This window comes from Tachysurus fulvidraco, chromosome 4, assembly GCF_022655615.1.
Source record: "Tachysurus fulvidraco isolate hzauxx_2018 chromosome 4, HZAU_PFXX_2.0, whole genome shotgun sequence".
Lineage (NCBI taxonomy): Eukaryota > Metazoa > Chordata > Actinopteri > Siluriformes > Bagridae > Tachysurus > Tachysurus fulvidraco.
The window spans coordinates 27,103,371-27,128,177 of NC_062521.1; the positions used below are offsets into that span (position 1 = coordinate 27,103,371).

Consider the following 24,807-nt stretch of genomic DNA (forward strand, 5'->3'; position numbering starts at 1 on the left):
GGGCGAAGCGTCCGTTCCTTTCCGCATTTCAGCTTCGATACAAATGAATCCAAGATTAAGAAGTGCCGAGGTCTCTGTAAACACAGCTGTGGTACACTTTATCCGTCCGCATTAGCAGCTCACTTTTCCGAAGTGCCAATAAATCATACTTGACTAATAGTTTATTATGGTTTTTAAGATCATACACGGTTTGTAATGTGTATGTACATTTCATTTCTTGCTCTATATAATAATTATGGACAATTATTTAGAAACGATCGAAAAATAACTGTTCATGTTATCAACAACAAGCGGATTACATAGCTAGGGGAGGGGGAAAAAGACACGCCCCCTAACTTTTTATTTCCTCACAAACGATTCTAAAGACAAGTTACATGATTATTAGACTTAAATGAATATTGAAATTCGAGAATGTCGAACGAGCTAAAAGATTTGAGAGGGGGGTTTCGTGTAAATGGGAGGAAACTGAGGCAGGGTCAACAGGTTAAAAATAAAAGCTGTGTATTTTATTAGTTTAATTAAGTTTATTCATAGAACTATATATACATTTATTTGTAGAATTATATATATTTTTTCCACAGTTTTCCTCTCTCAGGTGTCTCTCAGGTTTTGTCTCTCAGGTGGCCCGTATAGCACTTATAAAATGTCAGACATCCAGACACCGTCATTACGGACAGGAAGGTGTTTTCTCAGCGACTTAACAGATGTTTGCTGAAGTCTTTGAGTGTAATTTCCCATAGTCCTTGTAGGTATGGGGGTAAAACGGGACGTACGTTAGGGACGTGACCGAGCACTTTTTTTTTTTTGCTGTTTGTTTCTGCATTTTAACCAGTGGCCATGAAATAGTGAGTGGATTTGAACTGAAGCACATTACCTAGCTACATTATTGCTCTTAATTCACAGAGATGGTATTGTTTCCATATGGTTTCACACATTAAACAAGTTTTTGCTGGTTTTGTTGCATCCAAATGCCTCATGTCTGATAGTCTGATAGTGTTATTCTTTCCCTATTGGTGGTTGCTCGTGTCTGGGAAAGACGCTGTACAGTATGCTGTATGCTTCCTCCACAGAGCAAGGAAACATCATTGGTCGTGAAATGAGTTCAGGTCCCCGTCATTTTGTTAACTCTGAACACTAGGCTTACATCAGGATTCATCAGTACTGAGGCATCGCTCATAGCAACAAATGCGTTCAGGATATTCACAGGATACAGTAATTACCTGAGTCACATCTATCTGTCCTGTCCTGTCCTGACTCTTTCTTGCTGTGTCTCTCTTAGACCCCATTCACATTCGGCCTGAACCAGAGGGCTCCCTACACCACGGGTGATCGCTGCTTGCTCTGTCGCAGCGAGCGCAAAGACGCCGTTACACATGATTCGGGTCAGAACGGTATGGGCCAGTCTCCCAAATCCTCCACCACCCTCCAGCTTCCCCTCTACGTCTGCCCCGACTGCAAGCGCACTGTGGAGAAGGACGAGCGGCAGCCCCCCTCCGACCAGACCTCCATGGTACGTCCCGGTGCACGTCTCGACCTGTGTAGCTCATGCCATGCTTTCAATACGATTAGCTTCATTGGGTCGGTATTGTATCCCAATGCAAACCTTAACAGAAACATTCACGCTTCGGTTGTATATTAAGAACAAAAGGAAACATCTGTGTGTAACAGCTGGTTTCACACTGTACATCTGTACACTGATAGCTCTGTAATAGACACAGCCATGCATAATTATTAAATTAGACAGCTATTACGAGCAGCATTGTTCTCACACTCACTTGCGTAGCTTCTCTACATCTGAAGGAGTAATAGTCCCACCCACTTGATGACACGTCAAAGCCAGAACCTCTCTGAATGTCTGGTTAACGAGTTAAATGTAATATTGTACATGTAAATGTAATGTATATTACAGCACAGTGAAGTTCTTTGTTTAACATATGCCAACGTTCAAATTTGGGGTCAGTGAGCGGGGACAGTCATGATACAGCACCCCTGGAGCAGTGAGGGCTAGGGGCCTTGCTCAAGGGCCCAACAGACCCTCGCATTTTCTGTCGTTGTCATGATCGCCGTCTCTCATCAAAAACCCTCACCGTACACTAAACTTATTTAAGTGTTTACTAATCTTTAAAATTCCAGGAGACGGAACTGTTTGTTAGTAAACACTGATGGTTGAGAATAGCATGTCTGAGTATGTCAGATTTGAGATTACCATCTCTCTCTCCCTCTCTCTCTCTCTCTCTCTCTCTCTCTCTCTCTCCCTCTCTCCCTCCCTCTCTCTCTGTGTGTGCAGAGTCAGGACTTTTTATTACGCATGCCTGTTGGTAATGGGGGATTAAGCCAGGACTCTACAGGACCCAACACTAGGCTAATCGTTGGCGCTCCCACTTTACCCACACCGGACCTCAGCACACCACTCTCCACCGACACTGTGTGTGGCTGTGAGGCTTGCAGCGAGAGGAGGTACAGGACCTTCACAAACACTCCCTCTCTGAACTTTTACACACACACACACACATCACTCAAAACCAAAAGTAAGCACTTATGAGGTAACATTCACACCTGTTGTCCACAACTAACCAAGGAGTTATTATGAATTGGTATTACCATGTGCTTCTAAATTTTGTGTAGCTAATAAAACACTTGAAGGGGTGGTGCTACCAAGAACACCGGAAAGCCTCGACCTGTTTGTCCTGAAGACTTTCCCTAGGTGGAATCCATTATTACGTTGTCTCCTTCCAGATTCTCCTCAAGAAAACTTCCCCATTATTACAGGCTGATGGATGAAATGTCTGCATTTCTGCTTCTCAGAGAGATCACGGCGGAGTCGGATCGAGAGTCGCAGCAGCTGCAGAACCACTGGTCCGAGGTGCGCTACCTGGTCCGGTGCATCTACCGCCAGACTGGCACGCCGCTGGCCGACGACCAGGACCAGCCACTAAACCGGGACAAGGAGAGCATGAAGGAACTGGTGGACAGGTGCTGACTCTGACTCTGTCTTCAATGAAGTCTTGATTAAACCTAACAAGTGAATTTTTTTTGTTTGTTTTGTTTTTTAAATCGAAGACAGTTTTGTCCTGTTATAGTCCAGGACAGCCAGATCTCATGCAGCTTGATGGGAAGTGGAGTCACTGTATTTTAACCTTAAAGGTGGGATCTCCGTTGTTTGAAAGCCAATGTTGACATTTGAAATCACCAAAACAAACACGGCCCTAACCCAAATGGGTCCCACCCCTCGTATTGATAGCTCCGCCCCACACATACACCAGACAAGTATAACCCAGACAACTATAATGGCGGAACCTGTTGGGGCAGCTGGCCGAGGGTATATTTTTATCAATAAATGAACTCAATGAGTAATACTATGGTAATACAAATGTCTTTTTGTAGTACTGTGTGTTGTACCATGAAAGGTTTAGCTCCGTTTCACGCGGAAGATGTTCAGTTCTCTCCAGCGCTGGAAAGCTGACCCTATATTAACACGGGTTCTACTTCTTGCCTTATCGTAAGCCTTTCTTCACTTTCTTTCTTTGTTTTTATCCTCCATGTCAATGTTAAAACCGATTTCTGCTAATGTCACTGAACACTCTCTCCGCCCATATTGACAAAACAATATAGCTCTCACAAGTATTTTCATGAGAAAGCAGGATCTGGTCACGTGTCTGGATGGATCTCTTCCGTTTTTCCCCTGTATGTTTGATAGTATCAAAAACAGCTGATAGCAAATGTTTCAGATGTGTAGGGTCAGTGATGATGATGACATACTCAGCTTCAGAGAAGACCCCACTGAACACTGCATGTAACTGCATACTCAGACCCTGCAGGCTAATGCATACTCATTCTTCACCATGTACTTCCTAAAGAAATCGACAAGCTTGCTTATTGTTTTCCCAGACTGTGTGAGAAAGACCCGTACCAACTGTACCAGCGGCTAGAACAGCAGGCCAGGGAATATGTGCTGGAGATGAAGGTCCGGCTCCTGAAGCATCTGTCAGCAGGACCCGAGGGCCCAGGGGCAACTCACGGCCCTCCACAAGCACACCAGTTTATCTCCTTGCTCCTGGAGGAGTACAACGCCCTCTGTCAGGCCGCCAGGACCATCAGCAGCTTCCTACTTACACTGGTAAGCAGTTTTGGGACAGTGTCTGTTGTTCATGAGGATGCCAGTGTTTAAGAATGCTATTGTGTCAAAACGCTAATTAAAGCTGTGCAGGTGAATTTGGGGAATTATATCTGTTTGTGTAAGTTGGTGCACAAGAGATGGTGCAGCAGCTTTCTGTGTGTTGTATGCATGTTTATCATAGATATCTATATAGATAGATCAATAGATATATATAGCTACAAAATCTAAATGCGTAAAGTTGGTAGAGATGTTTCCCAACAGACTAAAGGCTGTAAATAAAGCAAAAGGTGGTTCCAAAAAATACTGCCACAAGGAGTTGTTCGTTTATCCAACTGCCATTCAGTTTTCATGTTCATATGTGTGTGTGTCTAGTCTGTGTTCATATATGTTTGTGCGTCTAGTCTGTGTTCATATATGTTTGTGCGTCTAGTCTGTGTTCATATATGTTTGTGCGTCTGGTCTGTGTTCATATGTTTGTGCGTCTGGTCTGTGTTCATATGTGTGTGCGTCTGGTCTGTGTTCATATGTGTGTGCGTCTGGTCTGTGTTCATATGTGTGTGCGTCTGGTCTGTGTTCATATGTGTGTGCGTCTGGTCTGTGTTCATATATGTGTGTGTGCGTCTGGTCTGTGTTCATATATGTGTGTGTGCGTCTGGTCTGTGTTCATATATGTGTGTGCGTCTGGTCTGTGTTCATATATGTTTGTGCGTCTGGTCTGTGTTCATATATGTTTGTGCGTCTGGTCTGTGTTCATATATGTTTGTGCGTCTGGTCTGTGTTCATATATGTTTGTGCGTCTGGTCTGTGTTCATATGTGTGTGCGTCTGGTCTGTGTTCATATATGTTTGTGCGTCTGGTCTGTGTTCATATGTTTGTGCGTCTGGTCTGTGTTCATATGTGTGTGCGTCTGGTCTGTGTTCATATGCGTGTGCGTCTGGTCTGTGTTCATACGCGTGTGCGTCTGGTCTGTGTTCATATATGTTTGTGCGTCTGGTCTGTGTTCATATGTGTGTACGTCTGGTCTGTGTTCATATGTTTGTCCGTCTGGTCTGTGTTCATATATGGGTGTGTGCGTCTGGTCTGTGTTCATATATGGATGTGTGCGTCTGGTCTGTGTTCATATATGGGTGTGTGCGTCTGGTCTGTGTTCATATATGTGTACGTCTGGTCTGTGTTCATATGTGTGTGCGTCTGGTCTGTGTTCATATGCGTGTGCGTCTGGTCTGTGTTCATATGCGTGTGCGTCTGGTCTGTGTTCATATGCATGTGCGTCTGGTCTGTGTTCATATATGTGTGTGCGTCTGGTCTGTGTTCATATGTTTGTGCGTCTGGTCTGTGTTCATATATGGGTGTGTGCGTCTGGTCTGTGTTCATATATGGGTGTGTGCGTCTGGTCTGTGTTCATATATGGGTGTGTGCGTCTGGTCTGTGTTCATATATGTGTACGTCTGGTCTGTGTTCATATGTGTGTGCGTCTGGTCTGTGTTCATATGCGTGTGCGTCTGGTCTGTGTTCATATGCGTGTGCGTCTGGTCTGTGTTCATATGCGTGTGCGTCTGGTCTGTGTTCATATATGTGTGTGCGTCTGGTCTGTGTTCATATATGTGTGTGTGTCTGGTCTGTGTTCATATATGTGTGCGTCTGGTCTGTGTTCATATATGTGTGTGTGCATCTGGTCTGTGTTCATATGTGTGTGTGTGTCTGGTCTGTGTTCATATATGTGTGCGTCTGGTCTGTGTTCATATATGTGTGTGTGCGTCTGGTCTGTGTTCATATATGTGTACGTTTGGTCTGTGTTCATATGCGTGTACGTCTGGTCTGTGTTCATATACGTGTGTGTGCGTCTGGTCTGTGTTCATATATGTTTGTGCGTCTGGTCTGTGTTCATATTTTTGTGCGTCTGGTCTGTGTTCATATACGTGTGTGTGCGTCTGGTCTGTGTTCATATATGTGTACGTCTGGTCTGTGTTCATATGCGTGTACGTCTGGTCTGTGTTCATATGTGTGTGTGTCTGGTCTGTGTTCATATGTGTGTGTGTCTGGTCTGTGTTCATATATGTGTACGTCTGGTCTGTGTTCATATATGTGTACGTCTGGTCTGTGTTCATATATGTGTACATCTGGTCTGTGTTCATATGTTTGTGCGTCTGGTCTGTGTTCATATATGTGTGTGTGCGTCTGGTCTGTGTTCATATATGTTTACGTCTGGTCTGTGTTCATATGCGTGTACGTCTGGTCTGTGTTCATATGTTTGTGCGTCTGGTCTGTGTTCATATACGTGTGTGTGCGTCTGGTCTGTGTTCATATATGTGTACGTCTGGTCTGTGTTCATACGTGTGTGCGTCTGGTCTGTGTCTCCGAGTCTCGGGCCGGCTGCAGCTGAGGTGCCCTTGGGCAAGGCACCGAACCCCCCCAACTGCTCCCCGGGCGCTTCAGCATAAATGGCTGCCCACTGCTCCGGGTGTGTGTTCATGGTGTGTGTGTGTGTGTTCACTGCTGTGTGTGTGCACTTTGGATGGGTTAAATGCAGAAAACGAATTCTGAGTATGGGTCACCGTACTTAGCCGTACGTCACGTCACGTCATCTATACAAGCAGCACTCAAATATATATAAATTTCATTTCTGTAGTTTTGTCTCTTAAGAAGATCTACTAAAATGGTTGCTGAAATGTGAGGGGTGTACTCACTTTTGGGAGACACTGTATGTTCTTTTACGTGAGCGTCCGATCTATGTTCATATATGAATGTCTGATCTATGTATATGTAATGCGTCGTTTTGAGCTACCGACTATACCAGATTAGGCAACAGAATTATTTGTGTCCCTCTCCCTAAACCTCCACTCTATTCAAACAAGGAGATTTCATTATTGCTCATTGTTGTGCTGCAGGAGAACGAGCACCTTAAGAAGTTCCAGGTGACGTGGGAGCTCCACAACAAGCACCTGTTTGAGAGCCTGGTGTTCTCCGAGCCCATTCTGCACAGCAGCCTGCCAGCTCTCGTTGCCCAACTCAAGTACGTTCTGCTTGTACAGTGCTGACTCGGATGCGTAGTGTGTTTTTTTTTTATTCAGCCTGTTATATTACATTAGTGTCAAACCTTCGTTTCTGTGATCCAGACAGGGCACGGCGTCCCACGACTCGTACAGCGAGGACATGTACAAGGCACTGCTAGACAGTCTACACGCCCTCGAGCAGGAGATGAAGGCCGTAGCAGTGGGATGGATGGAGTGCAGAAAGAGGATAGATGACTACGTGGACGAACAGGTGGAGCACTTTAGCACTTCTTGTTTTTGAGAGGAGGCAGAACCGTTTTCTTTGTTTAGCATGCTAAAGCAGGTCATGGTTACTTATAGGTGGTACTTTGCAAATCATAATAATAAGGTAATTTCCTGCTTCTGCATGTTGTAGAATTAGAAAGGAAAAGCAAGCACGCACTTTATTTATTTATTTTTTTTTGCTTTGGCAGAGCAGGTAAATCTAATTTAATGAAACTTTTATAGTTGCAATTACATTAACGACCAGCTAGTTAGCAGACAGTAGTATTAGCAACAAGCTAGACTGTGGACAATACCGAGTCACATTAAAAACAGGGGGGGGGGCACGGTGGCTTAGTGGTTAGCACGCTTGCCTCACACCTCCAGGGTTGGGGGTTCGATTCCCGCCTCCGCCTTGTGTGTGTGGAGTTTGCATGTTCTCCCCATGCCTCGGGGGTTTCCACCGGGTACTCCGGTTTCCTCCCCTGGTCCAAAGACATGCATGGTAGGTTGATTGGCATTTTTGCATGTCCATAGTGTGTGAATGCTTGAGTGAATGAGAGTGTATGTGTGTGTGTGTGTGTGCCCTGCGATGGGTTGGCACTTGGTGCACAAAAATGCACACACAAAATGTCCACTAACACACGCACCCAAAACACACATTCGCACCCCACACATGCACACACACACACAAACAAACACACACACACACATACACACAAATTGGGCATTGCATTTCATTAGGCCTCCAGAAAATTTGTAAATATTTCACACCTTTGATATGCCTTCGGCTAGCAGAGGGCAAAATATGATCGACCAAAATGATGCTACACACACACACACACACACACACACACACACACAGTCAAACACTGTTCAAAGCATTGGGCATTGCAATTCAATTGGCCTCCAGACACAACAAAAGCTACACATTTGTGAACATTTCACACACTCATGCACACACATGCACACACACACACACACATATTGGGCATTGCATTTCATTAGGCCTCCAGGAAAAAAAAAGCTACACATTTTGTTAATATTTCTCATTTTTGATATACTTTTGCCTAGCAGTGGGCAAAATATGATCTACCAAAATGATGCTACACACACACACACACAAGCACTGGGCATGGCAATTCATTAGGCATCCATAAAAAACAAAAGCTACTCATTTGTAAATATTTCACACTTGTTAGATGCATTTGTCCAGCTGGGGACAATATCTTCTCTTCCTCTCCTACCAACAATCTTTACACAGACACACACACACACGTTGTGTTTTTATATTCAAATCATATTTGTTTCCTTTCTTATTTATTAATGTAGTTGCATCAGTCAGCTTTGGCCTGGAGATATGCTGAGTAATGTTTGACATTTATCAGTCATTGGTTATCCAAAATAATATTTAATAATTTCTGCTTATTTTACTCAAAACATGGCAAAATTTCATAAGATTTATCATTCATAAATTAAGTATAATAAGTATAAAAAATAAAAAACATAAGGAGGTAAACAAAGTTTTATTCACATGAAATTATGGCATGTTTTTGAGTGTGTGTGTGTGTGTGTGTAGCCTGTTGTTGGTTGATCAGATGACATCAGGTGGGCAAAATAGATATTACAAGTGTAAAATAGATATTACACACAGAATGGTGATCATTGTAGAATTTTTGATTTTTAAGTATTCAAGTCAATTTGGCCTGGAAAAAAACAGGTTTTATTATTTGCTGACATTAAAAATGGTCAAAATGGTTTCAAAACAATCTCCTGCCCTTGAAATATACCAGCCTGTAATTGTGCATCAACTTTTGTGCCTCTATAGTGAAAATAATTCAAAATTTGTTTTTTTTGTTGTTGTTTTTTTACTAAAAAATGAGGCATTTTTGTATATAAATAAGGTTTATTATAACAAATATATGTTAATATGTTGGAAACAAGGTAAAAAAAAAAAAAAGGCTATCGTATATACTTCATTTTTTATAAGCAGTCAAAACAGACAAGATCAAGTTGACCCAGCACTCCTAATTTGTATAGGAGGACAATACAAGGGTTAAGTGCTAAGGTCCTTGTTCAAGACCCCAGCAGTGGCCAGTTTCTGGTCCTAAGGTTTTAATCCTATTAGTAGTCCAGTGGCTTAACCACTGAGCTATCACTTACACCTTCACCATGAACACAAGCATTAGTCCGTACTGACCGCATCATCAGCTAACATGATTTGAGTCACACTGCAGCGGATATAACCAGGCCTCTGTTTTAGGGAGGTGCGATATGTTACGTAATCTCTATTTTACGTTTTAAAACTATACTGTGGTAAATGAAGCAGATGATCCAACAGAGGCTATTTGTAAACTTTGCAAGAAAACAAAAAGTAAACTCTCCACTCTCATATCCATGTTCACCATCCTAGAGAATCATTTACTCTGGAACCTAGCTTCACAATTACGCCGAGGGATGGTTCACCTGAGTCAGCACCTTAGTGTAACTATGATTACATGCAAAATCGCCACCACTTCCCCCACGCAGAAACCAAACCTTCGATCAGTCAGATTTGCATTCGTCTCTCTCAGAAACCGTATTGATTAAGAATTGAGGTGCAAAGAGTTGTTTTATTAGGGATGGGGATTTTAAGAAAGAATTCGCACCTGTATTGAATCAGACACATCTACTACGTCTGTTAAAAAATGTGTGAAAACATGGCTTAACGGGTTGGGGAAGACTGGAAGACGAGCCTGTCGATGGATGTCCTCTTCACAGATATTCAGAGCAGGCTGGGTGCTGGGTGGTGTATTCATGGACAGAATCGAGCAGGCTTTGTTAGTAAAGCAGAGTGTGAATTTGCCTAAGCAGGGGTGAGCACCTGGTCTTTTCTAATCTGCACTGGAAGTTGTTGTGGTGCACCGTCGACAGTTTTGGTTAGATCAAGGGGTTGTATGTCATCTTGTGTTGATGTTCTAAACTTCCTTCCACTCTGATATCTGGTCTGTTCATCTATTCAGTGGGAGTGATGGATCTTTCTGCAGTGAACCAAGGTTTGTTGGTATTTGGTCCAAGTCCTAGGTGTAGGTGATGTAGCTGAACTCCTCCAGATAACACTAGAGCTTGACATTGCTCGCAGAGGTTCTCCTGAGCAAAGGCATTGCAGATTTGAATGAAGTGGATCAGGGAGTGTACTGGTGTCTGTCGTGGCACAAACAATATTCTGTTTGTATTTAGACAGTTTGATAACTACCCAGCAGAGGCAATACCCTGATCAAGGAGGTGGTTGGTGTGAATTCCCCAAACGTGGGAATCTTAACTGCATAATCTCTGATCGTGGAGGACTGTGTTTGCACTCTCCCTTTTTTTGTTTTGGGCAGTTGTGGCTCAAGCACTTAAAGCTCTGGGTTGTTGATCAGAGGATCAGGGTTCAAACCCCAGCACTGCCAAGCTTTCACTGTTGGGCCCTATAAGAAGGCCCTTGAGCAACTCTCTCTGCTCCAAGGGTGCTATAACATGGCTGACCCTGCACTCTGACCCCCAACCTCTAAATTTCAGATATTCATAAAAAAGAATTTCACCGTTCTGTGATGTAGATGTGACAAAAATAAAGGCTTCTTCTGCTGCAAGCTACTGCAGGAAAAAATAGCGGAAAGTTCCTGAAAAGAACAGTATTGGCAGAGAAAACATCACAATCAATGGATAATCTTGTTTCAGACTCGTTTTAGTGTACATCGGAGGTCGGAGTTCAGCTCTTCATGTTTGAGCTACAAAATGGGAAAGAGCACAGACACCTTCACGCTTGTCTTTTGTCAGTAACAAACTGGCCAGATCACCGAGATGATCCTTTTTCTCTGAAACGAGTGCTGTAACGTCAGCGTTTTAGATTCAGCAAGCGAATCTGTCGATCGATCTAAGCACAAGATAAGAAGTGCTACTTTGTTTACTCCCGATGCTCTTAGCAGCTTTGATTTAGTTTGACGTCAAATGCAGGAATTCCGAGACGAACGGGTAGTTTTTCTATGTTTTCTCCTGTTCAGAGTAGGGCTGGGCGATATGGCTGCAAACTGTATCAGGATATCAGTGTTTCATATCGGTCGATATCGATAATTTATTGATATTTTTTATGACCCATTTAAAATAAGGACCAGGAGAAAAATATATTACATTTAAACATTTTTATTTTAAGCTAAACCTTCCTCTGATCATAATCCCCTCGGTTATTAAGACAGAAATGTCCACAACCAGGAAAAGTCAAATAAGTCACAATGAACACTTAACAATTATCTCTTAACATTTAAGGTGCAAAATGAAACGAAATGTAAGAAATGCTCAATAAAGTGTAATAAACTAGTGCAAAGTGTTAAATATAAACATAGAGAAACCTGAGAGTTTAGTGCTAGAAAGTTCACTAGCTGTTCACCTTCTGGTGAATAAAATGTTTTAAAATATGTGCAGTGTTTTGTAAACATGAATAAAACTGAGGTAGACTAAGAAACATCTGTAATATAAAAAAAACAAACCTGAGACAGTACAGTAACTTTGTTTGAAATATAAAACGTGCAGAAATATGAAAAAGTAACTGACTTTTCCTCTTTTATTTACAATTTCCTCACTCGCTGCGGCTCATTTTCTGCTTATCAGTCGCCGGCTACTGAAGTGGAATCCAGCAGACCAGCACAAGACGACGATATGGCTCAACCAAACATGATACGCTAACAGCCAATCATGTAACAGTGTCACTCCCTACGTTGCTAGGTTACAAGAGTGAGTTCCTTTGTTAATGCGACCCAACTTGCTTCGCAACCTCTGTTTTCTTCCGACGAAGAATAAAAAATATTGAATGTTTTATCAAACACATTTTTTATTGATATCGATCACGTGTCTATCGCGATACATATCGTTATCGTTTTATCGCCCAGCCCTAGTTCAGAGATCAGGAATCACGAGTTACCAGGAACACTGCTTGGAACTGCTGCTGTAATCACTGAGACTCTTGTTGTCCTGCGTGTCGCATTCTCCACCCCTGCAGAGGTGAAATCCCAGTTCATATCTTTCACTGCAGAATGATTTCATAAGATGCAGCGCAGCAGAGAGAAAAGTGAGGCTCGGGCAGCTGTTCTGTGGTGTGGGAGATGATCTGTTTAGTGTGACTGCTTTTAGATGAGTAAGACTGGTTTTTCATGAACGAGGCAAGATTAGATAAATGGATAAATAAATAAATAATTTACCTTTCCCCCCTGAATTAGCTGCTTAGTTCAGTATTTACTTCAGTCTATCAAAAAAAATATATGAGCCACCGTTTATCTTATATTTCATCGATTTACCTTCTCTGTTTTTCCAGTTGCTTTTCAAAGTGGAAGGGCAAAACCTCACGAATCAGCGCACTGAGCCACACACATCTTTAATCAGTAAAAACGTAAGTCTGTTTATTTGGTGCATCTTCATTCATTCTTTCTTTCTTTTTGTTTGTTTGTTTGTTTCTCCGTGAGTATAACTTTCCTCCCTCTTTTATGACAGATGTCTTTAAGAACGAAGCAGCGGATGCTTAAAGAAGACGGCGAGATCTTCAAACAGAGAAGGTTCTTTGAGGAGCAGGTAAATCTACACCTCCTTGCCTAGATTGCTGAAATTCACAGGTTTTCATCCGTCATGCAGACATGAAATTGCTCATAACAATAATAATATTTACACAAATAATTTGAGGAACTATTTGTACCAGTTCTTACAGAACAGTAAGAAGTCTTTAGCAGGAGACAGCACCTTCACAGACACGGTCAAGCAGATGCTGTCGTCTCGGCTCAGCATTCCAGACTGTCCCAACTGCAACTATCGCAGAAGGTGAAGTTTACCCTCGTCACCTGTAGGGCGAGAAGTCTAGGGAACTATATCTGTACTAGAACTTTATTCTCTCTCTTTCTTTCTTTCTTTCTTTCGGCGGCTTCTTTCTGGTCTCAACGCATGTCCCCCCGTTCGTCGTGTTCGGGGGGCAACACCCTCCCCCCTTCGGTCATTCTGGCTTTCGGTTGGGTGTCTTTCCGGGCTTTCTGCTTTCTGTGCGGCGGGGCTCTGTCTTTCGCTAACTCCCTCCCCCCTTTCTTTCTTTCGTTCTTTCTTTCTTTTTTCTAACACCCTTTCTTTCTTTTTTCTAACACCCTTTCTTTCTTTTTTCTAACACCCTTTCTTTCTTTCTTTCTCTCTTTCTTTCTTTCTTTCTTTCTTTCACTCACACCGTCCTGTCTGTCTGTCTGATCACCAGGTGCACATGTGACGATTGCAGCCTGTCTCACATCCTCACATGTGGTATCATGGATGCCCCTGTAGGGGAGGAGCTTCACCTAAAGCTGCCACTGCAGACGGAGTCTCCTCAAGATTACCTGTCCGAGGTTCATCCTCCAAGCATGTCTTCAGGAAGCTCTGGCTCCGCCTCTGGGTCTGGTTCCGCCTCCAGTTCACCAATCACCGTACAACAGCACCCGCGTCTCCTCCTGCCCCAGGATGGAGCTCCCACATTGTGAGTCACTGAGGACTACTTAGCTTTAAAGTGCTGGTGCTGTTTTTATTTCTCATTTACCAAGCTGTTTCCAGTGAGCAGCGCGTCAGTACATTTTATTAGCAGTTGAATTGGGCTACGAAGGGTTGTCCTTGTAGAAAGTTACTTGCTTTCATCACTTCCTCTACTCCCTTTAGTGGCAGCGACGATGACGACGACGACGAAGTGCCTGCGCTGCCATCCATCTACCCCCTGAGCAGGTACGAGGATGCCAGCGTAGTGGCGACCATGAATGGCCTGCACTCTCAACTCAACGGAGGAGAGAACACGGTGCTCAAACATGAGGTGGGTCTCTTGCCGTGCTATTCCCCCTTACACCACAAACAGAACACCTGAGAAAGCTTTCTACTTCTCTTGACACGTAGTTTACACAACACTAACATTTAAGAGCTGCACACATACGTCTATAACGCACTCCGATAATAACCTAGAGCTGAGCATTCATCAACAAAACAAAACAGCAACTGTGGTTAGTAAGTCGATTGTCGTAGCTCTATATTCATGCTTTCTGCCTAAAGTGACACTCAAGCACGACTCTATGGAGCGCTGCTAAAATTGTAATCTGCAATTAAATCTTTTCATCAAACTTGATTAACAAACATATCATCAATAACGTGATCTCTTGCTGTACTTACAGCATATTTACCATATAGCACCTTATATTTTAAACAAATGAGCAATTGAGGGTTAAGGGCCTTGTTCAGGGGCCCAGCTGCGGCGGAACATGTGGCCCTGGTGTCCGATTGGTAGTCAATAGAAAATGCTTCTTCACATGCTTTAATGAAACCCTACAGGTTTGTTACTGCTGCATGTGACGGTGCAACTGACGGTCCCTTTTAGTTACGTCAACATCTCCAGAGGTGACAACAAGTTCACTTAGCAGATTTGTCGAACGTCCATCCGAGATTCTTTGCAAGAACAAGTACAGGAACAAGTAGCTGGCTGACTGCAGATTTTCTATGGTATGAAGATACCACAATAAAAGCTTCTTGACTCTTGATTTAATGGTTGTAACTAGCAGATGAATTCATTCAGTTTTGCATTTGATCCAGGAATCGAGTCGAACTCAAGGCCACAACGAGATCAAATAGTTTTTCTTCACACTTGAATTATATTTTAAGGCTATTTTTGGCATGGAGAGAAATGTAGACATGATGGAGGTAAAGGCATCAGTCAGTTCACATAGATGGCTGTTTTGGCGAATCGAAAAACTTGTTACGACGGTTATGCTACATAAAAACAGCGTTTACTGTTTGCTGCATTTTCACTAGCGGCAGCAGTGCATTATAAGACCCAATGAGACACCTGGGTAAAAGATCACCTGCGAGTGACCTACTTCCGTTTGGGAGGAGTATAGCACTGACGTATGTGGCTTGAACAACCACATTCCTTTACACCTGTCTAGTTTCATCTGAAATGCGTCCCAGACCACCTCCTGAAGTGGTTTGAACAATCGGATTTATATCCATCTGGAAAACATTTCAGAGGGCATTTATACCTGGTGATTTTTTACCATCGGATAGGTATCTGATAACAGAAAACGCATGAAGTGTCCAGGTGTAAAAAGCTTCTTCGAAATGTGGGCGCTTCCACTTAAAATGAAAGAGAAGATCCTAGTAAATATAAAAGTTATTCATAAAACATCTTAACCCTTAAAAGAGTTCAAAAGTGTTAGGTGTAGTGAGGAGGACTTATAAGAGGAATAAGAGTTTCTTTATCAGAGGAGAACATCAGACCTGCCAACCTTTACGCATTTTGTGTAGCAGATATGCATTTAGACATCAGAGTACGCTGCTACGATTTGTCACTTCAAAATACGCATTGTAAAAAACCATTGATGCCTTTGAGTACAACTGTGTGTGCATTTGCGCACCAGGCAATGCGCCTATGGGTGTAACCGCATTGGGTAGCAACCTGGGAAAATAATAATTCAACCAATCATAGCACCAGTTTAAAACTCTTCAACGCTACAAGCGGAGAGCCGTCAAAACGAATGTGGTTTTCATCTGTCTCTGTCCGTCTTCAGTTCTTCTTACAGTGACTGTTTTTTTTACAAGTGAGGACTTAACGTTTCAAAGGTAAATGGCCAGAATTGTGAATTTCATCCATTTTAATAAGCCTGCCGAACCACAGGCGTCGTTAGACTCCTTTACTGGGGCATGTGCCCAAGTGTCCGGTGTTGTGCCTCAAGTTTAAGTTTTACGCACAGATCAAGTTTTACTTTATTTGCCAGTATTTATATAGGAAACGTAAGTCATGCCTGTAAACGCATTGCCGTCGTACTTTAACGGAAAAGACAAACTGGCTCGAGCACGCAGAAATCAATATCCGCGAGCGTCTGTGTATCCCTTTTATATCACGCAGTCACGCTATAACATGACGCAACTAATGTAATTTTTTAAGTATCAATCGTATTCTGACTCTATTCTTATTGGCTCCTGTAGATCACATCTGATGGACATCAGATTTTTTTGTGAAAAGCAGTGAAATAGAAGCAGAAAGTAGAAATGATGAGGGAGGTATTATTATATGATCAGTCAGTCAAAACCATAGCGAAGTCTAGAGTCTTGCATTATTGCTGAGAAAATAAACACATGTATGTGTTGTCAAATGTTTAGTTCATTAGATCTAATTTATGGCAATACATAAAGAGTTGTTAAAATAGTTTGCCATAGTTTGAAATGTTGCCTTTTCAATAAGAGTTCTTCATGGTCTACTTGTATGTACTCGATATGGTGGTGAGTGAGAACTATGTGCTAAGTAAAAAGTTGTGATGAGTGAGCATGTGAACTTGTCAACACCGACCAGCAAATGTGCCTGACCTCGCGCCGTGTCGCTGAATAAGTTGCTACTCAAAAAATTTTTCCAAGCTTGGCAGGTCTGGAACATGGCTGAAAGGTGAAGAGGGAGAAGAAATGTATTGTATACGATATTTAATAATAACATATTCGACTTGGCGTAGTCATGACATAATTATAGAATTTGTCTGACATTTCTGCTCTGTGTCGGAGAATTTTACATTTACATTTATAACATACAGATGTTAGAACATCTCAATATGATCGGTCATGAACGTAATCCCTACGTGATATAGTCTCAAACATCTTAACATAAAGACAAAGCGAAGGTTTATAATAGACCAGATTTTAGAAGCGCTCCTATTTATTTATTAATTTTTTGTTTATTGGACAACCAATCACAGTCTTCAAAAGAATGTGTGGTTACAGGTTAAGCACCGCCTCCTCTCTAAGATAAAAGTTGTTGTATTTTCCTTGCTCAGAGTTGCTCTAAGATAAGATTCCTAACTGAAGCTAAATAAGTAGCTCTTTCAGATCATCCCAAGTTTCTACTGATTCGAAAGGAAAACAACCAGGAATCTGTCTTTCCTGAGACCTTTAATTAATTAATTAATTGATTGATTAATTTACATTTTTAGTGTCTTACATTCTTGTAATTTGTTGTAACTGCTTTTGTCTTCCTGTCTGCTAGTCACCGCGAAGGAGCAGTAGCAGTTCCTCTGAGGGAGATGAGGAGGAAGTGGAGGGTGAGAGCAGCACTCAGTGTTCAGGCCAGCAGGGGGAGCTCTCATGTGTGAAGAGAGACAGTCCTCCTCCTTCCTACACACATGCACAGGTAAAGCAAATAATAAACAACTCAACACCTTGCCCTGGTTATGAGAGTGTTTAAACGATTTTATCCTGTATTTCTTTTCTGACAACAACTTGAACATATCCTGAGTTTTTTTTATGTGAGGTCATCAGAACAGAACACACATTCGGCCTTCTTTGATTTATGTATATATTAATGCTGTGGTATAAAAGAGATGTAGCGTATTTATATATTTATCGTCACATACTTTGCCAGAAGATGTGGCATATAAATTTAGGCATGGATGTATACTATAGTGTGTGTGTGTGTGTGTGTGTGCGTGTGTGTGCGTGTGTGTGTGTGTGTGTGTGTGCGGCTTGTGTTTCCATGTTTAGGTGGAGCAGGTGCAGCACCCATGTGAGTGTCACGTGTGTAACCAGGGCAGCATGGACGTTGGTACAGCAGGACTGGACACCTCCGCTCTGCCTCCTCGGCACCTTCACACGGCACCCCATCAGTTTTTCACAGACAAGGCTCCGGCACACCCCGCGCTCCACCTCTACCCACACATCCACGGCCACCTGCCCATGCACAACCTGCCCCATCTGCCCCGGCCGCTGCTGCCCACACTGTACTCCAGCCCTCCCCTCACACACAGCAAGGTCAGACACTCACATAACACCACACACACACAGCCAGCATGTGTTATATAATATATTCTATAATATTATAGGCTATTAGCAGTTTTAAGGCCAGTCAACTCAGTATATCCTTTGAAACCTAAATACAGACAGATTTAGTTAATAAAGAAATAAATAAATAAAGCTGCTCATTTAAAGCTTCAGTCAATACATTTACCAAAAGATTTATATACACACACACACACACACACACACACACACACACACACACACACACACACACACACACACACACACATTGTATTGCTGCAGTGTCATCTCTCTACCAGCAGGTGGTCCATTTCACAGCGTTTCTGCTTTCTGACGCAGTAAACTGGAGCTCTTTTTCTTTTCTTATATGAAAATCTTATATCTTTTAATCAAGTTAAAAAACTGGCCCCCGGGGATAGAAAGAAAAGTTATTATTTTATTTTTCCCCCCTAATTTATGAGTTATTCTTGACATTTCCTTTTAGGGGGCTTTACAGGTGTGAGAAATACATTTTGAGTATATTAGTAGACAGTTTAGTAGTAATAGGTTGCTTGTGTGTGTGTGTGTGCGTGCGTGTGTGTGTGTGCGCGTGTGCATGTGCATGCAACACGTGTGTGCTGTAGACTCTTCCACCAGCATCCAATCACACAGGAGCGAAGCATCAGCAGATGTTTAGCCCGGCTCTGCCTGATCATGTGTACCAAAGCTGCTTCAGCGGTGGAGCTGGAGACTGGAGCGCCTCTCTCTCTTGTCCCTCACTCAAATTCGAGAACCTGTGGGACACGCACATGATGAAGAACTGGAACCCGAGTGTACTGCTGCAGGAGCCGCTACCCGGTGACCCTCTTTTTTTCTTTTTTTTTTCTCTCCACGATATGTCTCACTTCAGTTACGCTACATAAAAGCAGACAAGCCTAAAACAAATAGCCCTATTCACATTTTGTCTTAGAATAAAAAAATATCCAAATCATCTCTTTTTTTAAAGACCACCACAGGCTCTATTCCTATTGACTCGTTCCTTTTTCTTCTTAGGATTAGACTCCGCCTCCCACACGTCTGGCTCTTCGTCCCTCCCGGCTCCCGAGGGCAAGGAGAAAAAGAGCTTCCCACAGAAGAAGAAGTGTCTGTTCAACTACCAAGATGCCTTCATGGAGGCGGGGGAGGTGGTGATGGCTACGTCGTCGGCCATCTCCTCGGTCTCCAGCACCGCCACCACTGTCCAGTCCAGTAACAATCACATCCACACTTCAGCTAAAAGAGCCGCTGCACTAGGTACATGGCTTAGTCATCACTTAACTGTAGATCTCTGTCTTAATAAAGTCACTCTGAGTTTATTTTTAGCATTGTGCACTTTTTTTTTGTCTCAGGTGAAGTATTCCACAATATAGTTAAAGAGGACCACATACAGTCAGGCCCTATCGCTCCACGAAACAGCCCCACAGGGTTAGTGTCTCTGCCCCCCTTCAGCAGTGCCACCCACCCTCCTGTCCCCAGCACGCATCTCCCCAGCATGGCCTCTCAGCCCTTAATGAAGTCTGCAGCTCCAGTGCCGGGGTTCCTAGATGCCCACCAGACGCTGTGTGTGCCCGGTTTGGAGCAGCCGCCCATGTCGTCTGAGGGGCCGATCAGCGGGCCCAGCAGTGTGTGCAGGTCAGTGTGCAGTTTCCCCAGTGACTGATCTACGTTACTGCAAACGCAGTGGTGTAGTTCCGTATTAGTAAACTTCTGAAATGTAAACACTAGGGCAAGACTTTAGTTGTAAACTTTTTGCTACCAACACGACCTACGAGTACTCTGACGAGCTCGCAGGAGGCCAGTAGCCTTTGTGTGATCTGCACAATTATACTAGGGCTGAAACAACGATTCATTACGTATCACGTAAATACTTTGTTGTGCGTCGAAGCAGTGCTTACATCCATCTCCATTTATGGTGGCACGTGGTCAAGTTTTGGAGAAGTTATGAGAGTAGCGCTGATTTAACCCGGAGACTAACTAGAGCCTATGCTAAGAGCTAGTCTAGGAACACCGGTCTTAGGTCATTGTGTAATTTGTAAGCAGTCGCTTTATGTACATGCACATATAGCCTTATAAAACTAAATGTAGGTTTCCATTACCGGCGCACTGTACATCGACGTGAGCAACCTTCTACAGATAAATGGCTGAAGTGCATTTCCAGTTGCTATCAGCAAGTGCCACTGAAGTAAACACTATCAGATTCTGTTAGTAATTATTTTAATTAAACACCACCTTTCCTTACAAGGCCTACACTGATATATATTATATATGTGTGTGTGTGTATTTCTTTTTTTCCTGATGAAATATCATCATGCTTACACTCCTGTAATGCTTTTTGAACTCAACACCTTTAATACTTAGAGAAGTTTTTTATTTCTAGAGTTTGGTATTAAGTGCTGATTTAGGTTTTTTCATTATTACTGAACATTTGAATGACTAAAACATGCTATAGATAATATATAGCTTAAATCTAAAGTTACACTTCAATATACTCAAATATTCAATGGTTTAATTGACAATGGTGTGCTCTGTGTGTGTGTGTGTGTGTGTGTGTGTGTGTGTGTGTGTGTGTGTGTGTGTGTGTGTGTGTGTGTGTGTGTGTGTGTGTGGCAGTGATCCGGACTGCGAGGGGCACCGGTGTGAGGGAGGCGGAGCCTACGAGCACCAGGCATATGAAGAGAGTCCGGACGAGGACAGCAGCTCGGAACACAGCTCGTCCACCTCCACCTCCACCAATCAGAAAGAAGGAAAATATTGCGACTGCTGCTACTGTGAATTTTTTGGCCATGGAGGGGTGAGGGAGCGTTCTCATTCCACTTAAGCAATCCGAATTTTTTTTTTTTTTTTTTTTTTTTTTTTTTTATAAATTATTAATTTTCCTATTTTTCTTTTCCTATCTTTCTTTTGTCACACAGCCCCCTGCAGCTCCCACTAGTAGAAACTATGCAGAGATGCGAGAGAAGCTCCGCCTGCGCCTCACCAAGCGCAAAGAGGAACAGCCCAAGAAGGAAGAGCTGGAGCGAGAGGGGATGGAGGACCACCGCAAAGTAGAGGATCTACTGCAGTTCATCAACAGTGGCGGCAACAAACCTGCCTCCAGCGCCAAAGCAGCCAAACGTGCACGCCACAAGCAGAAAAAGGTAATAAAAAAATGCAAGCATTGTGAAGTCAAAACCCTTTATTTTCTAAAGCAAATGTAAAAGTTTTCGGCAGCAAAATGAACCCTCAAAGGCAATAAAAGTGAAAAAAATGCAAGCGAGTGCAGCTGTTAAATGTTCCAACTTACTGCAAATAAATCGAATAAAACTCAATGAAGCAGCGAAAAAAGTGAAAAAGCGAATCATTCTTTCCGCATGTGCCTTATTCATACAGAGCTTTGCTAACATGAATTTCTAACATGTTCCTTAGAATAATACTTGACGTACATTTGCATTTCAGCTCGAGGAAAAAGCACGCCAAGAGGCGGAGGCACGAGAGCGCGATGTACAGCAGCAGCAGCTTCCGGAGGCACAGCAGAGGCGCCAGGAGGAAGAGGAAGAAGCGCTCAGGCAGGAGCTGCTCCGTCTGAAGGAGATGCAGCACCTCCACAACTCCACCATTAACACATCCACCTCCAAGAAGAAAAAGAGGGAAAACAAAGCCAAAGAAGCTCCGACATCAACAGTCAAGCCTGAAACACTGTCTCCGTTACCCGCTCCCACTAACAACCCCCAACCTCTCCGCCAGAGCGCACAGAACGTTCTGGAAAACATGCAGAACGGCCTCATCCGCCTCAAAGAGCCCGTTAAAGAGCTTGCACCTTTACCCCAAGCCAAAATCGGCCCATCGAGCCCAAGACGTAGCAAAGATAAGCCTGCTGAAATCCCACCCTCTCTTCCCAACGGCACCCTGCCGCACTTAGAACCCCCTATCGCCAGGCCCAAATCCAAACACCAATCCAACGGCACCTCCAGAACCAACGGCGAGGCGGGAAAACGGCCGCTCGACACGCCTCGAGTAACAGAACTCACGTCCAAATCTGCCCCATCGCACACTGAGGGTAAAATGAAAGCCAGGACGGCTGAGGAGCAGCTCGCTGACACCAAGAGGGATGAGAGGACGAACGGAAAGAAGCAGCTAAACGGTGCGAAGGAGGAGAGGAACTCACCCGTATTGGAGCCTCCAGCCGTCGAGCAGAACGGGAAAGCCGTGCCAGCAGAGTCTCCACAACCCAAAAACAAGGCCAAGAAGAACAAGAAAAAGAAGGCAGACAAGATGAATAACTCCATAGGTAAGTAAGCACAGGACACATTACAGCGTTATCATTAACACACACAGCAGCGAAAGCAGTGGTGTGGATTTGGTTTTATGAATATGTAGCTTTATATGACAGTCGCACAAATCCGATGGGTCAAACCACGAGTGTTAAAACTCTTTGTATTTAATACTGACCTCACCGGGACCTTTCAGTGTGTGTATCGCTCCGGCATTCACTAAATCACAAGGGTTTCGTTACCACGACGTAAAGTGGGCGTGTTTCTGGAGGTCTTGGCGCGGCGCTTAGGAGGCACTGTAAGGGCTTAACTAAAAGTTAAATTCGAACACAATACGCGAGACAGTTGACGGCGTGAAAGAGAGTGGCGAGATACAACAAGGGAGAGGATGCGATGATGTGCAGCCAATCAGCTCAGATCTCGCGCCGGGAACCAATCATGTGCCTTGTCTGAGTGCCCGTGGGTATGTACAAAGCCTCAGAGAGTTTCTCTCTTTGTCTGGCATCCTGGGAAACCGTTATTATTTATATTTTTCGATGAATATTTTTGAAAAATCAGCGATGCACTGAGGCCGTGAAACTTGAACCGCGAAGTGGCGAGGGATTACTGTGTTGTGGTTTATTATATTACAGTTAACCTATTTTCGTAAACAAACGAACAACCAAAAACTACGGTTAGGGTTAGATCATCAAATAGGCCACGCCTACCCGACGCAATATCTGTCACGCTTTTTTGAAATCCCTGGAAATAAGTGCATCCCGTATCGCTCCACTCGTCTGTGTTCAACACTTCCTAGTACGACAGTAGAGTCAACGACATCACCAGCAAACACAATACTTTTCAGGAATGTAGCTTTTCACATTTAGGTCTCAGTTACGAGACAATAGATCAACCTGACATCAGAGCAGGAACGAATGAAATAAGAGAAATAATATAGTAGTATTACATAAAGAGAATACAAGTCTTTATTGTGTCACACATACATTTCAGCACAGTAAAAATCCTTTCTTCACATCTCCCAGCTTTGGAGGTCGGGGTCAGAGCACAGGGTCAGCTATGACGCAGTGCCCCTGGCGCAAAAAGTGCTAAGTGCCTTGTTCAGGGGTCCAACAGTGGCAGCTTGGCAGTGCTGGGGCTTGAAGGTGTTTGTGTCGGTCAGTGTGTTTTATTTAATAGTAGTAACCAGCGTGTGCTGCATTTTCAGACGACGTGTTCCTGCCCAAGGACATCGACCTAGACAGCGTGGATATGGACGAGACCGAGCGCGAGGTGGAATGCTTTAAAAGGTACGTGTTTTAATCTCACTTACAGACTTGTACATCCAAGTCAGCGATAACGATTAACGAGGTTCTTATTTGTGCCCTCTTCATCTCTGCTTAGGTTCTGCTTGGACTCTGCTCGACAGACGAGACAGAGGCTGTCCATCAACTGGTCCAACTTTAGCTTGAAAAAGGCCACATTTGTGGCTCACTAACGAGAGGACGAGATGAGATCCTCCTTCAGAGAGCATCAGGATTCGATCAGTGATCCCTCTCTCTCTCCCCTCTCACCAGGCTGACTGCTGATCCCAGTGCTGCTACGCTCCAAACAACTGCTCCTCCGACCTACATTACCCACAATGCCTTGCCTTGTCCTTGTCGCTGTACATTTCCTCAAGAGAATCAAGACACTCGGCTATTGCAGTACTTTAGAGAGGAGGAGAGGGGGGAAAAAAGGACAGACAGAAAAAAAAAGACAACCACCACTAAACGCCACTCTACCGTTCTTATTTTTTTTCTGTTTCCAATATCTCCGAGTTGGCTGTTGCTCCTCCTATCAAACATCCTCCACGTGTGTTTGGACGGAGGGAGGCCATGTGAAAACATGGGGAAAAATAAGTGAAGAAATAGAGCCTTGTATTCCTGTTGTTTGTGGATACGAACAGATTTTGCACTTCATTACACATAGCTGAGAAGGGAACGAGACGAGGACACTTCAGCTCCCTCCCCTAGGCTACTTGGTCCACACCAGGAAGATGGCTAATACTTGACCGATTGTTCTTGTTGGTTTATTCAGTTCCATTAAACAACTGTTCCGTAAAGTGTTAGGTTTTTTATTTTTATTTTTTATTTTAATTTTTTTTTTCAAGTTCTCTCTCTCTTTTTCTCTCTTCCCCCCCTTTCTCTCTTTTTTTTCATTCATCCTGTAGCCAGCTTGTATCAGACTACTTTCAGAATCGAATTGAAAGAAAAGAACAATACTCACACTATCGATCTGTTATAGAGTGTATATTGTATTAACACTGAAGCCTGACTGGCTACTTTTTAACATATTGTTAAGTAATATTAAAAATCTTGTCTTTCTTTTTTGAAAGATGGAATACAGTGGAATGGCA

The 24,807-nt window shown here is 43.3% G+C and overlaps 1 protein-coding gene and 1 pseudogene across 2 annotated transcripts in view; both read left to right on the top strand.

Annotated features, from left to right (window-relative positions):
- fam193a (family with sequence similarity 193 member A) overlaps positions 1-24,807 on the top strand; it is a 31,076-nt gene extending 6,269 nt beyond the window's left edge. For both annotated transcript variants that reach the window (XM_027177790.2, XM_047812539.1), the window contains 21 exons: positions 1,280-1,510; positions 2,288-2,457; positions 2,806-2,973; positions 3,889-4,117; positions 7,006-7,130; positions 7,234-7,381; positions 12,698-12,772; positions 12,874-12,951; positions 13,076-13,194; positions 13,613-13,867; positions 14,044-14,191; positions 17,396-17,539; positions 17,890-18,156; positions 18,789-19,002; positions 19,198-19,437; positions 19,533-19,815; positions 20,794-20,974; positions 21,096-21,320; positions 21,619-22,450; positions 23,638-23,719; positions 23,814-24,807. In XM_027177790.2, coding sequence (XP_027033591.2) covers positions 1,280-1,510; positions 2,288-2,457; positions 2,806-2,973; positions 3,889-4,117; positions 7,006-7,130; positions 7,234-7,381; positions 12,698-12,772; positions 12,874-12,951; positions 13,076-13,194; positions 13,613-13,867; positions 14,044-14,191; positions 17,396-17,539; positions 17,890-18,156; positions 18,789-19,002; positions 19,198-19,437; positions 19,533-19,815; positions 20,794-20,974; positions 21,096-21,320; positions 21,619-22,450; positions 23,638-23,719; positions 23,814-23,907 — 4,308 coding nt within the window. In that variant the 3' untranslated portion in view covers positions 23,908-24,807. The remainder of the gene's footprint in view (positions 1-1,279; positions 1,511-2,287; positions 2,458-2,805; positions 2,974-3,888; positions 4,118-7,005; positions 7,131-7,233; positions 7,382-12,697; positions 12,773-12,873; positions 12,952-13,075; positions 13,195-13,612; positions 13,868-14,043; positions 14,192-17,395; positions 17,540-17,889; positions 18,157-18,788; positions 19,003-19,197; positions 19,438-19,532; positions 19,816-20,793; positions 20,975-21,095; positions 21,321-21,618; positions 22,451-23,637; positions 23,720-23,813) is intronic.
- LOC113663433 lies at positions 10,599-10,718 on the top strand (annotated as a pseudogene).